This window comes from Salmo salar, chromosome ssa10 (genome assembly GCF_905237065.1).
Source record: "Salmo salar chromosome ssa10, Ssal_v3.1, whole genome shotgun sequence".
Classification (NCBI taxonomy): domain Eukaryota; kingdom Metazoa; phylum Chordata; class Actinopteri; order Salmoniformes; family Salmonidae; genus Salmo; species Salmo salar.
In genome coordinates, this window is record NC_059451.1 from 66140716 (window position 1) to 66158225 (window position 17510).

A 17510-nucleotide genomic window follows, 5' to 3' on the forward strand; every position below is an offset into this window, starting at 1 on the left:
TTTGTGCATGACACAAGTATTTCTTCCAACAATTGTTTAAAGACAGATTATTTCAATTATAACTCACTGTATCACAATTCCAGTGGGTCAGAAGTTTACATACACTAAATTGACTGTGCCTTTCAACAGCTTGTAAAATTCCAGAAAATGATGTCATGGCTTTAGAAGCTTCTGAAAGGCTAATTGACATTATTTGAGTCAACTGCATGTATTTCAAGGCCTACCTTCAAACTCAGTGCCTCTTTGCTTGACATCATGGGAAAATCAAAAGAAATCAGCCAAGACCTCAGAAAAAAAATTGTAGACCTCCACAAGTCTGGTTCATCCTTGGGAACAATTTCCAAACGCCTGAAGGTACCATGTTCATCTGTACAAACAATAGTACGCAGGTATAAACACCATGGGACCACGCAGCCATCATACCGCTCAGGAAGGAGACACGTTCTGTCTCCTAGAGATGAATGTACTTTGGTGCGAAAAGTGCAAATCAATCCCAGAGCAACAGCAAAGGACCTTGCGAAGATGCTGGAGGAAACGGGTACAAAAGTATCTATATCCACAGTAAAACGAGTCCAATATCTATATAACCTGAAAGGCCGCTCAGCAAGGAAGAAGCCACTGCTCCAAAACCGCCATAAAAAAGCCAGACTATGGTTTGCAACTGCACAAGGGGACAGAGATCGTACTTTTTGGAGAAATGTCCTCTGGTCTGATGAAACAAAAATAGAACTGTTCGGCCATAATGACCATTGTTATGTTTGGAGGAAAAAGTGGGAGGCTTGCAAGCCGAAGAACACCATCCCAATCGTGAAGCACGGGGGTGGCAGCATCATGTGCTTTGCTGCAGGAGAGACTGGTGCACTTCAGAAAATAGATGGCATCATGAGGCAGGATAATTATGTGGATATATTGAAGCAACATCTCAAGACATCAGTCAGGAAGTTAAAGCTTGGTCACAAATGGGTCTTCCAAATGGACAATGACCCCAGCATACTTCCAAAGTAGTGGCAAAATGGCTTAAGGACAATAAAGTCAAGGTATTGGCGTGGCCATCACAAAGCCCTGTAGAAAATCCTGTAGAAAATTTGTGGGCAGACCTGAAAAAGCGTGTGTGAGCAAGGAGGCCTGCAAACCTGACCCAGTTACACTGGCTCTGTCTGGAGGAATGGGCCAAAATTCATCCAACTTATTGTGGGAAGCTTGTGGAAGGCTACCCGAAACGTTTGACCCAAGTTAAACAATTTAAAGGCAATGCTACCAAATAATAATTGAGTGTATGTAAACTTCTGACCCAATGGAGAATGTGATGAAAGAAATAAAAGCTGAAATAAATCATTCTCTTTACTATTATTCTGACATTTCACATTCTCAAAATAAAGTGGTGATCCTAACTGACCTAAAACAGGGAATTTTTACTGTCTTTGGATTAAATGTCAGGAATTGTGAAAAACTGAGTTTAAATGTATTTGGCTATGGTGTATGTAAACGTCTGACTTCAACTGTACATAGGATCTATATAAATCCAAAGACAAATGGCACCTTATTCCCTTAATAGTGCATTACGTTTTAACTGAGTCCTATGTTCCCTGATCAAAAGTAGTGCATTATATAGGGAATAGGGTGCCATTTGGGATGCACAACATACTCTCTCAGTGGCCTCACGAGTCAGGATTCAGAGTCAAACTTAGTCTACTGAATGACATCTGGATACGCTAGGCTATATCCTCCAGAACACTTGACTTTACAGTACACAGTCATCTCAGTGCCTTTAATACAGATATAAATCAAAGCATGACAGACAGCATGTCATTATAAGGAGTGGTAAATTATCAATCATAGACAGTGTCATGTAAAGGGTCAAAGACGGATGGAAATGTTGACAATAAACAACATGCAGGTAGTTAGAGTTTATTATGATTTATAATGGGAGATCATAGTGAGTCATGTAATGGCTGATTAGTCTTAAAGGTACATTACACTCCAAAAGTGTAATTTATTCATTTATGGCCTCATACTTAGTTGTTCTTTTCTCTGTGTGAAAAGTCTCCCTGCTGCAGGAAAATATGGCAGCACTAGTTTTGCGCATTTGGATGATGACTCCCATAAGATTATTAGGCCAGTATACAATAGTACAGTCTATGGAATCCATGCCAGGGTCTTCAGTAGAAATTCATAGGGAGAGGACCACTGCACTAATCTAAAATATATCACTCCAGACATTCAGCGTGGAGGTCATAGATTAGACGTGACATCATAAATATACATCCGGGACTCTCAAATTAGTATGATATGTTATGTTTGGTGTCGTTACATACAGTGGTGACCCGTCATTCCACGCAGGTGGCTCAGTGTTCTGTCATTCATGGGGACACTAGGCCACCGCAAAATCTACAGGGAGAACTTCAAGCCCTTTGGATGCTGCCATAGAGTTACATTAGAAGTGCCCATCCAAGAATGCTCAAGGTCATTGGCCACAGATAAAATGATGTCAAATTACGTTATATCTACCATAGCTTTAATTGGTTTTGTCATGTCAACATCATACTTTCAAAATCTTAGCAAGCAAGCTAGAAGGCACTCATTGTTATGAATCAAGTCAACAATCTACTGGAAAATCCTTTTCAAACCTTGTCATATGAAGAGAAATTAGAGATAAAACATATCTGTGGTCATCAGCTATTGGACATAAACATTACACAACAAGTTGGAAATCGCAAATTCAACAATGAGTGGCTTGTAAGGAATCAGTTTGCTGACTGCAAGCATAGCAAAGCATTGAACTCTGTGAAGCATTTATTTGGGCTGCAATTTCTGAGGCTGGTAACTCTAATGAATTTTATCCTCTGCAGCAGAGGTAACTCTGGGTCTTCCTTTCCCGTGGCGGTCCTCATGAGATCCAGTTTCATCATAGCGCTTGATGGTTTTGCGACTGCACTTGATGAAATTTTCCAAATTGACTGACCTTCATGTCTTAAAGTAATGATGGACTGTTGCTTCTCTTTGCTTATTTGAGCAGTTCTTGCCATAAGAAGGACTTGGACTTTTACCAAATAAGGCTATCTTCTGTTTACCCCCCCCCCACCTTGTCAAAACACAACTGATTGGCTCAAACACATTAAAAAGGAAAGAAATTCCACAAATTAACTTTTAAGAAGGCACACCTCTTAATTGAAATGCATTCCAGGTGACTACCTCATGAAGCTGGTTGAGAGAATGCAAACATTGTGCAAAGCTGTCATCAAATCAAATCAAATGTAATTATATAGCCCTTCTTACATCAGCTGATATCTCAAAGTGCTGTACAGAAACCCAGCCTAAAACCCCAAACAGCAAGCAATGCAGGTGTAGAAGCACGGTGGCTAGGAAACACTCCCTTGAAAGGCCAAAACCTAGGAAGAAACCTAGAGAGGAATCAGGCTATGAGGGGTGGCCAGTCATCTTCTGGCTGTGCCGGGTGGAGATTATAACAGCACATGGCCAAGATGTTCAAATGTTCATAAATGACCAGCATGGTCAAATAATAAGAATCATAGTAGTTGTCGAGGGTGCAACAAGTCAGAAACTCAAGAGTAAGTGTCAGTTGGCTTTTTCATAGCCGATCTTTGAGAGTATCTCTACCGCTCCTGCTGTCTCTAGAGAGTTGAAAACAGCAGGTCTGGGACAGGTAGCACGTCCGGTGAACAGGTCAGGGTTCCAGCAGGTCTGGGACAGCAGGTCTGGGACAGGTAGCACGTCCGGTGAACAGGTCAGGGTTCCATAGCCGCAGGCAGAACAGCTGAAACTGGAGCAGCAGCACGGCCAGTTGGACTGGGGACAGCAAGGAGTCATCATGCCAGGTAGTCCTGAGGCATGGTCCTATGGCTCAGGTCCTCCGAGAGAGAGAAAGAAAGAAAGAGAGAAAGAGAGAATTAGAGAGAGCATATTTAAATTCACACAGGACACCAGATAAGACAAGAGAAATACTCCAGATGTAACAGACTGACCCTAGCCCCCCGACACATAAACTACTGCAGCATAAATGCTGGAGGCTGAGACAGGAGGGGTCAGGATACACTGTGGCCCCATCCGATGAAACCCCCGGACAGGGCCAAACAGGCAGGATATAACCCCACCCACTTTGCCAAAGCACAGCCCCCACACCACTGGAGGGATATCTCCAACCACCAACCTACCATCCTGAGACAAGGCTGAGTATAGCCCACAAAGATCTCCGCCACGGCACATCCCAAGGGGGGGCGCCAACCCAGACAGGAAGACCACATCAGTGACTCAACACACTCAAGTGACGCACCCCTCCTAGGGACGGCATGGAAGAACACCAGTAAGCCAGTGACTCAGCCCCTGTAATAGGGTAGAGGCAGAGAATCCCAGTGGAGAGAGGGGAACCGGCCAGGCAGAGACAGCAAGGGCGGTTCGTTGCTACAGCCTTAACGTTCACCTTCACACCCCTGGGCCAGACTACACTTAATCATAGGACCTACTGAAGAGATGAGTCTTCAGTAAAGACTTAAAGGTTGAGACTGAGTCTGCGTCTCTCAATTGGGTAGGCAGACCATTCCATAAAAATGGAGCTCTATATGAGAAAGCCCTGCCTCCAGCTGTTTGCTTAGAAATTCTAGGGACAATTAGGAGGCCCGCGTCTTGTGACCATAGCGTACGTGTAGGTATGTACGGCAGGACCAAATCGGAAAGATAGGTAGGAGCAAGCCCATGTAATGCTTTGTAGGTTAGCAGTAAAACTTTGAAATCAGCCCTTGCCTTAACAGGAAGCCAGCGAAGGGAGGCTAGCACTGGGGCAATATGATCACATTTTTGGGTTCTAGTCAGGATTCTAGCAGCCGTATTTAGCACCAACTGAAGTTTATTTAGTGCTTTATCCGGGTAGCCGGAAAGTAGAGCATTGCAATAGTCCAACCTAGAAGTAACAAAAGCATGGAGGAATTTTTCTGCATAATTTTTGGACAGAAACTTTCTGATTTTTGCAATGTTACGTAGATGGAAAAAAGCTGTCCTTGAAACAGTCTTGATATGTTCTTCAAAAGAGCGATCAGGGTCCAGAGTAACGCCAAGGTCCTTCACAGTTTTATTTGAGACGACTGTACAACCATCCAGATTAATTATCAGATTCAACAGAAGATCTCTTTGTTTCTTGGGACCTAGAACAAGCATCTCTGTTTTGTCCGAGTTTAAAAGTAGAAAGTTTGTAGCCATCCACTTCCTTATGTCTGAAACACAGGCTTCGAGCGAGGGCAATTTTGGGGCTTCACCATGTTTCATTGAAATGTACAGCTGTGTGTCATCCGCATAGCAGTGAAATTTAACATTATGTTTTTGAATGACATCCCCAAGAGGTAAAATATATAGTGAAAACAATAGTGGTCCTAAAACGGAACCTTGAGGAACACCGAAATGTACAGTTGATTTGTCAGAGGACAAACCGTTCACAGAGACAAACTGATATCTTTCTGACAGATAAGCTCTAAACCAGGCCAGAACTTGTCCATGTAGACCAATTTGAGTTTCCAATCTCTCCAAAAGAATGTGGTGATCGATGGAATCAAAAGCTGCACTAAGATCTAGGAGCACGAGGACAGATGCAGAGCCTCGGTCTGACGTCATTAAAAGGTCATTTACCACCTTCACAAGTGCAGTCTCAGTGCTATGATGGGGTCTAAAACCAGACTGAAGCGTTTCGTGTACATTGTTTGTCTTCAGGAAGGCAGTGAGTTGCTGCGCAACAGCTTTTTCAAAAAATTTTGAGAGGAATGGAAGATTCGATATAGCCCGATAGTTTTTTATAATTTCTGGGTCAAGATTTGGCTTTTTCAAGAGAGGCTTTATTACTGCCACTTTTAGTGAGTTTGGTACACATCCGGTGGATAGAGAGCCGTTTATTATGTTCAACATAGGAGGGCCAAGCACAGGAAGCAGCTCTTTCAGTAGTTTAGTTGGGATAGGGTCCAGTATGCAGCTTGAAGGTTTAGAGGCAATGATTATTTTCATCATTGTGTCAAGAGATATAGTACTAAAACACTTTAGTGTCTCCCTTGATCCTAGGTCCTGGCAGAGTTGTACAGACTCAGGACAACGGAGCTTTGGAGGAATACGCAGATTTAAAGAGGGGTCCGTAATTTGCTTTCTAATGATCATGATCTTTTCCTCAAAGAAGTTCATGAATTTATTACTGCTGAAGTGAAAGCCATCCTCTCTTGTGGAATGTTGCTTTTTAGTTAGCTTTGCGACAGTATCAAAAATAAATTTCGGATTGTTCTTTTTTTCCTCAATTAAGTTGGAAAAATAGGATGATCGAGCAGCATTGAGGGCTCTTCGATACTGCATGGTACTGTCTTTCCAAGCTAGCCGGAAGACTTCCAGTTTGGTGTGGCGCCATTTCCGTTCCAATTTTCTGGAAGTTTGCTTCAGAGCTCGTGTATTTTCTGTATACCAGGGAGCTAGTTTCTTATGACAAATGTTTTTAGTTTTTAGGGGTGCAACTGCATCTAGGGTATTGCGCAAGGTTAAATTGAGTTCCTCAGTTAGGTGGTTAACTGATTTTTGTCCTCTGACGTCCTTGGGCAGGCAGAGGGAGTCTGGAAGGGCATCAAGGAATCTTTGGGTTGTCTGAGAATTTATATAATTTACACAACTTTTAATGCTCCTTGGTTGGGGTCTGAGCAGATTATTTGTTGCGATTGCAAACGTAATAAAATGGTGGTCCGATAGTCCAGGATTATGAGGAAAAACATTAAGATCCACAACATTTATTCCATGGGACAGAACTAGGTCCAGAGTATGACTGTGGCAGTGAGTCGGTCCAGAGACATGTTGGACAAAACCCACTGAGTTGATGATGGCTCCGAAAGCCTTTTGGAGTGGGTCTGTGGACTTTTCCATGTGAATATTAAAGTCACCAAAAATTAGAATATTATCTGCGATGACTACAAGGTCCGATAGGAATTCAGGGAACTCAGTGAGGAACACTGCATATGGCCCAGGAGGCCTGTAAACAGTAGCTATAAAAAGTGATTGAGTAGGCTGCATTGATTTCATGACGAGAAGCTCAAAAGACGAAAACGTCGTTGTTGTTTTTTTTTGTAAATTGAAATGTGCTATCGTAAATGTTAGCAACACATCCGCCTTTGCGGGATGCGCGGGGGATATGGTCACTAGTGTAACCAGGGGGTGAGGCCTCATTTAACACAGTAAATTCATCAGGCTTAAGCCATGTTTCAGTCAGGCCAATCACATCAAGATTATGTTCAGTGATTAGTTCATTGACTATAACTGCCTTGGAAGTGAGGGATCTAACATTAAGTAGCCCTATTTTGAGATGTGAGGTATCACAATCTCTTTCAATAATGGCAGAGATGGAGGAGGTCTTTATTCTAGTGAGATTGCTAAGGCGAACACCGCCATCTTTAATTTTGCCCAACCTAGGTCGAGGCACAGACACGGTCTCAATGGGGATAGCTGAGCTGACTACACTGACTGTGCTAGTAGCAGACTCCACTAAGCCTGGCCTGCACCCTATTTCATTGTGGAGCTAGAGGAGTTAGAGCCCTGTCTATGTTCATCAATGCAAAGGGTGGATATTTGAAGAATCTCAAATATAAAATATATTTTGATTTGTTTAACACTTTTGTGGTTACTACATGACACCATATGTGTTATTTCATAGTTTTGATGTTTTCACTATTATTCTACAATGTAGAAAATAGTAAAAATAAAGAAAAACCCTTGAATGAGTAGGTGTGTCCAAACTTTTGACCGGTAACTCTTCATCACAGAAGACTGAAATATAACACAACTGTTTGACATAGAAACACCAGATTTCCAGCTGTTTAAAAAAATAAATAAATAATATTCCACCCATGAGACCTCTAGTCATTTGATTGCAGGAAAGGGCTATGGCAAAAATGAATGTAGGGTGGGTGGTTGGGTGTGCGTATAACGCAAACGTCTAGCAACCCGAAGTTTGGGAGTTCAAATGTCATCACGGACAACTTTAACATTTTAGCTAATTAGCAGTTTTTCAACTACATACTACCTTTTAGCTACTTTGCAACTACATATCATGTTAGCTAACCCTTCCCCTAACCATTTAACCAAACTCCCTAACCCTTTAATCTTACACCTAACCCTAACCGCTGCACTCTTAGAAAAATGGGTTCCAAAAGCGTTTTTTGGCTTTCCCAATAGGTTAACCCTTTTTGGTTCCAGGTAGAACACTTTTAGGTTCTATATAGGAACTTTTTGTCTAAGAGTGTAGCCTTGCTTAAATTAGCATGCTAGCTATTGTTAGCCACCTAGCTAGAATTCTTAACAGATCATACATTAACCCTCCTGCTGTGTTCTGGTCAAATTGGACTGATTTACAAGTTTTCTCTCTGAAAAATGTAGTTCATTTAATCTGATTGTCATAAGGTTCCATGGGTTTGTCCACACAGGGCATCTGAACACACAAAATACATTTTGATGATTTTCATAACATTTTGGGTATTTTATTTAACTGCTGTACACCTGTGGTGTTCCCGGTCAAAAATGACCGGTCATTAGAAATTAATGGGTGAGACTACAATTAGTGTATACAATTAAGTGCAGGGACATGCCCATTCATCAGATGGACATACTTCCTCTCCCATACCCCCACATGCATGTACTGTATGTTTGAGCACACACACACACACACACACACACACACACACACACACACACACACACACACACACACACACACATCTCACTCCCGTTCTTGGCTTCCATGGCAACCCCCAAGAGAACCTTTCCTCAATAGAATCTTTTCCCCATGGGCACCACACCTGTTGGCATTCTCACAAACAATCGCAACATTGTTTCAATAATATATAAACTCAGCAAAAAAAGAAACGTCCCTTTTTCAGGACCCTTTCTTTCAAAGATAATTTGTAAAAATCCAAATAACTTCACAGATCTTCATTGTAAAGGGTTTAAACACTGTTTCCCATTGTAAGGGCTGTCTGAAGAGAGAGTGGACCAAAACGCAGCGGAGTTAGTGTTCATCATTTAATATTTAATTGAACAACGTGAACACTATACAAAAACAAGAAAAGAGAAAACCGACAGCCAACAGTCCTGTCAGGTGCAAACACTAACAGAAACAATTACCCACAAAACCCAAAGGAAAAACATGCTCCTTATGTGTGACTCCCAATCAGCAACAACGAGCTTTAGCTGTGCCTGATTGGGAGCCACACACGGCCCAAAACAAAGAAATACAAAAACATAGAAAAAGGAACATAGAACGCCCACCCAATGTAACACCCTGGCCTAACCAAAATAAAGAACAAAAAACACCTCTCTATGGCCAGGGCGTTACACCCATGCTTGTTGAATGAACCATAAACAATTAATGAACATGCACCTGTGGAACAGTCGTTAAGACACTAACAGCTTACAGACGGTAGGAAATTAAGGTCACAGTTATGAAAACTTAGGACACTAAAGAGGCCTTTCTACTGACTCTGAAAAACACCAAAATTAAGATGCATGAGGCCCTGCTCAGCTGCGTGAACAAAAATCTTTCGTGAAGTGAGCTGGCAACTGAAGTGTTGCTGGTATCAAATCATTGATGCCTGCCATTGTGCCCTTGAGCAAGGCACTTACTCCCCCACAATAACTGCTTTCGGGGTGCCCAGTGTGGCAGCCACCAACACCTCTCCAAAACCTGTATATTTATGTATGTGTATGTACTGTATATCCCATGTTATTGAGGTGTATCATTGTATTGAGTCACACTACTGTAATGCTTTATCCACTGATGTGCTGTTGTTGGAAACATTTCAATGTCAGCCGGTGTGACTGGCTCGTCAGCTGGAGCGACGCTCAGGCATTTGTCAGTGCCAAGCCAACTGGCAAGCTGAGGCTTCCCACAATGTAAGAGCAACATTCCCAGAAAGAGGTTTGTGTCCCGTAGGAGATGGGCTGCTGTATTCTGGTGCTGATAACAGAATGGAAAGGAGACGTTGGTTTTGAAAAGCTCTTTATTTAACTGTTATTGATAACCTCTCTTTCGCTCTCTCTTTCACTCTCTCTTTTTCATGTTCTCTCGCTCTCTCCTTCTCTCTCCCTCTCTACTTCTGTCTTTCTTCTAGGCATACAGTATATGCCGAATCCATAGGAAGAGCCTTAAAATATTCCTCTCTTTTCTCTAAATCCACACCAGGCATAGTGTGTGTGTGTGTGTGTGTGTGTGTGTGTGTGTGTGTGTGTGTGTGTGTGTGTGTGTGTGTGTGTGTGTGTGTGTGTTTGTGCGTGCGTGCGTGAGCTGCTGTGAGAGGAATGTAGCTCAGAGCTATATATAGGACAGATCCTGGAGGGATGACTGAAGTGAGAGAGAGAGGGAGGGAGGGATAGAAAAAGAGAGAGGGGATATAGATGGGGATATAGAGAGCGGAAAAGAGAGAGATAGAGAAGACAGAGAGGAAAGAGAAATGGAGAGGGAGGGAGCAAAGGAAGGAAGAGATGGAAGAGACAGAAAAGAGCGATGGTGGTAGAGAGATGGGGAAGCATCAGAGTACCTACGGACAGACAGAGATAACCATACTCATCCCATCCTGGTGTGTGTGGAAGCATAGCAGAAATAGAGTCAGCATGTGTCCCAAATGGCACCCTATTCCCTATGAATGCACTATGTAGGGTGCTATAGGAATACCTCTCTCTTCACATGGTATTGGAGATAGCAGACATGATGGGCTCAATGTGTTATAATTTAGATTTGTCAGTAGAAAATCACATATAGCATGTGGTCCTGTGTAGCTCAGCTGGTAAGAACATGGTGCTAGCAATGACAAGCTTGGCGTTCAATTCCTGCAAGATTCACATGCCAAATTTCTTTATTGACTTTTGGATAATGTGGCATAATATAATGTTATTAACAAATGTGACTTCTGAATCATGTGTCAAGTCACTCTATCCAGGACACACTGCTGGGCTACTCAAACGCACTTCTGAAAGTGCGGTCTGAAAACAGCTTTCTGTACCAATTAAACTATATATTGACCTTGAGTAAAGAACGTGTCTGTTTCCCAATAATGTATGACAGATCCTTGAGTGACTCTGATACTGGTCAAAATACATATTCTCTCTCTCTCTCTCTCTCTCTCTCTCTCTCTCTCTCTCTCTCTCTCTCTCTCTCTCTCTCTCTCTCTCTCTCTCTCTCTCTCTCTCTCTCTCTCTCTCTCTCTCTCTCTCTCTCTCTCTCTCTCTCTCTCGTTTATTACTTTTAGTAAACAAGTACACAGTGTGTGACCAGAAAAGCTATACTGTAAGTTTTCTATAGTGTTTTAGCATCCCAAAACGTATTACTATCTCCTCTAGCCTCCACAGAATTGCATTGGGTTTAATGTAATTGCTGTAGATAAAGTGAATAGTGGCTTATTCATGTCTTGTCAGGCAGGGTAAAAAATACAGCCTAAAAAAGGATTGCTTTTAAAAAGCCAAAGGAAATCTATTAAAAGCTTTGCATGGTACATATTTACACTGGGACATCCTGGTATCAGCTAAATCCCTTACCTCCCTCCTCATCCTCTCCCATCCTTGTCCCATCGCTTTCTCTACCCCTCCCTCCCTCCCTCCATCCCTCCCTCCCTCCTCTCCTCTCCCAAACCTGTCCCATCCCTCTCTCCACCACTCCATCCTTATCTCCAATCCCTGTCCCCCTCTCTACCACACTCACCTCTCTCTACCATTTTCTCTTTCTCTCTCCTTTCTCTCTCTCGCTCTCTCTCTCACACACACACACACACACACACACACACACACACACACACACACACACACACACACACACACACACACAGTAAAGGACTAGAGTGCAGCAGATTTGTAAACAAATCACTTATGCTTTATTCATGATTCATAATCGCTGCTTGGCTGTTATTGTGCAGGGTGGCTAGAATACAGCGCCTGTTCAGAAATGAGTAGGACCCCGGTCAGGCCGTCCATAAGAATGCCTGTGTGACACTAATCAAATGTGACTTTTACCATCAACAGCAGCAGTCGCCATGGGCAGGAATGTGGAATCAGAAAGGGATGCTTACCCTTCCGTTTTGCCTCTCTAACCTTTCTTGTTTGTTGGTTTTGTTTGATTGTTTTCTGTTTCGCCGGGCAGAGTAGGGTTATCAAACTAGGTTTAGTTTAGCCTTGCATGGAGTGATGTCACCTTCACTGAGAGCTGAAGTAACTGCTCCCCCTGAAACATAAAGGCATTTTTTCTGGATACAGATTAAGCCTAGTTTTACACCAATAAGCACTTTCAATGGTGAGTCCAAGTCAGTAGGCTAAATATGTGTTTTGGAAACTGGTCCTATACATTAACAGTGTAGGTGGAAATATGGTATTAAATCCTGGGGCGAATTACAACCTGTAACAGAGGTTGGTCGGTGAATATCCCAAGCATCATGAATAACCTTGTTTGAGACTTGAAGACTTACATTAGCTCCCCATATTGTACAGATAGCTCCGATTTTAAAGTCCGGTGCCAACCCATCTCTGGTGAATATCAGTTGTAAATGAAACAATGTGATTATTAAAAATTCTGCCATGCTTGATCTTCTGTCTAACGAGAGACACAGGATTTAGTGGCTGCTGTCAAAACAGAGTTAGACGGCAGTGTGGTGTGTGTGTGTGTGTTAAGTTTCAGGTTTTATTAGTCGTATGAACGGGATACACATGGTATATACCGTCCAACTAAATGCTTACCGGAAGATTCCTTCTCGACACAGCAACAACAATAAGAAATAATAAAAGATAAGACTACAAACATAAAGTAAATGGCTCAGTAGAATAGAATATACATTTTTTACATAAGCATAATACAGCAAGGCACAATTTATAGTCCAATATTTACACGTGCATTGGGGAAGGGGGGGGGGAGCAAGGGTGTTTAAATTGTGCAGTATTTAGCAATCATAATAAGATTATTCTAGCAGCATTTGTGTGTGTGTGTGTGGGGGGTGTACAGCATGTCTGTGTGGGTGTGCGTGAGTGAGTGCATGTGTGCTAAGGTGCGTAGAATCAGAGCGTGTGGTCAGTCCAGTTCAAGTGTTCAGCAGTCTGATGACTTGTAAATAGAAACTGTTTCTGAGCATGTTGTATTTTTATTCCATACCGGCTTCCTTCTTTTCACTCTGTCAATTAGCTTAGTATTGCGGAGTAACTACAATGTTGTTGATCCATCCTCAGTTTTCTCCAATCACAGCCATTAAATTATGTAACTGTTTTAAATTCCCCATTGGCCTCATGGTGAAATGTGGTTTGCTTCCTCTTTGGCAACTGAGTTAGGAAGGACGCCTACATCTTTTTAATGACTGGGTGTATTGATACACCATCCAAAATATAATGAATAACTTAACCATGCTCAAATGGATATTCAATATCTGCTTTTTTCTATTTTTACCCATCTACCAATAGGTGCCCTTCTTTGCGAGGCATTGGAAAATGTCCCTATTCTTTGTGGTTGTATCTGTGTTTGAAATTCACTGCTCGACTGAGGGACCTTACAGATAATTCTGACCAACTGGCTCGATTCAGTTTTATGTAGCAAAATTTGAAATTGTGTTTTTTACATTGGATAAAGTAAAGACTCTGGGCTAGAAAATGGTACAGTACCAGTCAAAAGTTTGGACACACCTACTCATTGAAGGGTTTTTCTTTATTTTTACTATTTTCTACATTGTAGAATAATAGTGAAGAAATCAAAACTATGAAATAACACATATAGAATCATGTAGTAACCAAAAAACTGTTAAACAAATCAAAATATATTTTATAATTGAGATTCTTCAAAGCAGCCACCCTTTGCCTTGATGACCGCTTTCCACACTCTTAGCATTCTCTCAACCAGCTCCATGAGGTATTCACCTGGAATGCATTTCAATTAACAGGTGTGCCTTGTTAAAAGTTAATTTGTGGAATTTCTATCATTGTTCCCACCCATTCGGATGATGAAATATATTGTCCCAAAGTCAATTTAATTGATTTTCTGTAGTTTTGGGCTGTAAACTCTAAGGCACACAGACATTCCAGTCTCTCACACTAGAGACCAGAAAGGAGTTGGGCTGCTGCCTTCTTATTTACAATGGGCGTGAGGTCATACACCCCCCCCCCACCCCCGGTCCATCAATCTCTCTATACCTCTCCCGCCATGCTGGAGGGAGAGATATCTCTGTAGAACTGTGATCCACTGTAACCGGATCCTCACAGGCCAGTCATGACATCTGTCTGTCTGTCTGTGTGTGCATACGTGCGCTCATGTTAGTGTATGTCTGTGCGTCTGTGTGAGTGTGCATGGGCGTGTGTCTGTGAATGTGTGTTTGTACGTGAACGGATGTGTGTCTGTACATATCCAGGCTGTATCACATCCGGCTGTGATTGGGAGTCCCATAGGGCGTCGCACAATTGGCCCAGTGTCGTCCAGGTTTGGCCAGGGTAGGCCGTCATTGTAAATAAGAATTTGTTCGTAACTAACTTTCCTAGTTAAATAAAGGTTAAATAAAAAATAAAATAAATATGCATGCTTGTGTATGTGCGTGTGTCCGTTTGTGCGTCTGTGTGTTCTGTGTGTGTGTGTGGATGTGTGTTTTTGTGTATGCTTCACCACCCCCCTGCTGTTTACCCATAGGCTGCAGTGTATGCGAGGGACTCAAACCCGTCACCCTTAATTTCCCTTTATGTTCTGATGACACACAAACCTTCTGAGTCTGTTATGTCTTCTGATGTGTGTGCTCCAAACTCTCTGTCCTCAGAGCGTCCTCTGTTTCCCCCCATGCAGCCTAGCTAATGCAGACAAATGTCAAACTCTGGGGCTGGTCTTTTTCTGCCGAGCTGTCTTAGACACACAATGTTCAGGCTCAGCTCTGAGTTTCTCTTATTTTGTCAGTGTCAAATGCTCTGATGCCCGTCCCTGAGGGAAGTGGAGGGGATCACTATGCTAGAATCCATGGTATTATAGATTGGTAGAAATAACAGTAATGGCTTGATCATCACACCATTTGTGCTACTCAGTTGTAGTGTTTTGAGTTTTGTCAGAGTTATTAGGTTATTAGTTCAGTTGTTATGAAGTGATGAACAGAAAGTGAACTTATGTGGCTTAGTCCAATTTGTAAGTCGCTCTGGATAAGAGCGTCTGCTAAATGACTTAAATGTAATGTAAATGTAGTTGGTAAGAGTGTGATGCTAGGCATGCCAATGCTGCTCGTTCAGTTCCCTAAAGGATTACACACACACACAAACACTGAAAACATATGCACTCACTGTACTATAAGTCAGGATAGAAATGTCTGTTAAGTGACAGTACAGTATTGTTATTATATATTTTAATGAATCCCTTTTCTCTCTGGTCTCTCTCTCCACAGTTCAAAGGGCAGGCCAACCTCCATGTGTTTGAGGACTGGTGTGGCTCGTCTGTAGCCCAGCTCCGAAAGAACCTACACTTCCCTCTATATCCCCATGTGAGTATACTGTAGAGCTATGTCTGTTTGTCCGTCCGTCCGTCTGTCTGCCTTCTCTATGCCTGTCCGTCCGTCCGTCAGACATGTTCAGGTCTTCATCTTATGGTTTGTACACGTCTATCATTCCAGACGAGAACTACGGTGAAGAAGCTGGCTGTGGCTCCAAAATGGAAGAACTACGGCCTCCGAATATTTGGTTTCATCCATCCATACAGAGATGGTGAGTACCCACTAATCATACTTTCTACTTACACCCTAGAGGTTGAGTTCCATTAGATTAAGTGCCCTTGGGTGGAGTTGCCTATATGTGCCCAACCAAGTGCCCAACACTACACCAAGGGCCCTACCAAGTGCCTCAATCCAACTTGGGCTAAATGCCATCCACTAATGAGGCCTTTGACAAGTACCCCTAGTAGCACCCTATCAGAGGTTCTCAGACCCTCTCAAGGGCTACTGCAAAAAGGTTAGATGGATAACCTCCATAGTATCAGTTAAAGGGACATTTCACTCGTAAGTGAACATTTTTTCCAGACATTTTCCAACCTCTAAAGTAGTCTAATGTCGAGATGAAACCATGTCCAATGACATCAGTTGTATAAATCCAGCTATATGCCTCCATTCCAAATGAATGGAAAATATGTTTTTCCAAAAACAAGAAGGTAGACATTGCTTATCTTTTCCATTAATTTGAGATTGAGGCGTACAGCTGGATCTACACTATTGATGTTGTGGGACGCGGTTTCATCTTGACATTACGAGTCCCTTTAAGAGTCACCCAACACACACCATAACCCCCATAGTATCAAACCACTGTGGTGGAATTATTCTAATCAAAAGGAGAGACTTTTAGATTTCTTCAGAACAATCAAACTTTATTATTTAATTACTTCAGTTCACTGAGAACTCTGAGAACTCAACCAGCTGGTTTGAGCCACAGCATTTTATAGGCAAGTCCATTCATGACAAACAACAGATGTATGGAATGGGTCACAAGGTTACTAATAATTCATAGCCAACAATATCCGCTGTAAATACTGTCCTCATTGTGTAGAAACCAGGGTCTGGCCCTGAGCCATCTCTCCCTGGTAGCTTCCAGTCAGTCACACAGACACTAATCATGCTATGGAATGCGGTCTTTATCACCAATCCATCGTAAATCCACTGTCAGTGTTAAATCTCCCAGAGGCCCACTTTCAGTTCACACAAACACAATAGAGTTATAAGAATCATCTATTCTGTTGCATAAAACAACCATTTGATGCAATACAGTATTATAACATATGCAATACAGTATTATAACATAATATTGAAATGTCTCCACCATACCACTCTTATCACTCAGTCTATGTGGTTTCTGGCCATTCCTGTCTTGGCCTCTGAGCTTTAACTCCAGAGCAGAGGCATACTGTGTACTTGTGCCACTGCTACTCCGTTGCTGCACACACACACACACACACACACACACACACACACACACACACACACACACACACACACACACACACACACACACACACACACACACACACACACACACACACACACACACACACATTCTCTCTCTTAGTGAGGTCAGCTGTATAAATATAGCTACAGAACCAGGCCCCAAATCCCCATACAGCAACTGACAGAGTGTTATATAGAGTTATATAGAGAGTTACTGAAGACTGGGGCCTGGCTCTAGGTGTGGACTGAGGACACTGTGGACACTGTGTCTGTCAGTCCTGCCTCACTAACGCACATCATGCACACACACACACACACACACACACACACACACACACACACACACACACACACACACACACACACCATTTTGACTGTATTTCTATTCCCCAGGTGATTTCCAGTTTTCGGTGTCGTCAGATGATAACTCTGAGTTCTGGGTGAGTCTTGACGAGAGCCCTCTCAATGCCAGACTGCTGGTCTACGTTGGACAGGTAAGCACCAAACACAAACTATTCTATTCTATTATTTTCTTTTGATTTTGTTTCATTTAGTTTCTATTCGCCCTTAAAGGGA

The 17510-nt window shown here is 42.4% G+C and overlaps 1 protein-coding gene across 1 annotated transcript in view; it reads left to right on the forward strand.

The window, feature by feature from the left end:
• b4galnt4a (beta-1,4-N-acetyl-galactosaminyl transferase 4a) overlaps positions 1 to 17510 on the forward strand; it is a 497908-nt gene that overhangs the window by 290081 nt on the left and 190317 nt on the right. The window contains exons 4-6 of the mRNA XM_014123877.2: positions 15393 to 15488; positions 15618 to 15708; positions 17328 to 17428. Coding sequence (XP_013979352.2) covers positions 15393 to 15488; positions 15618 to 15708; positions 17328 to 17428 — 288 coding nt within the window. The remainder of the gene's footprint in view (positions 1 to 15392; positions 15489 to 15617; positions 15709 to 17327; positions 17429 to 17510) is intronic.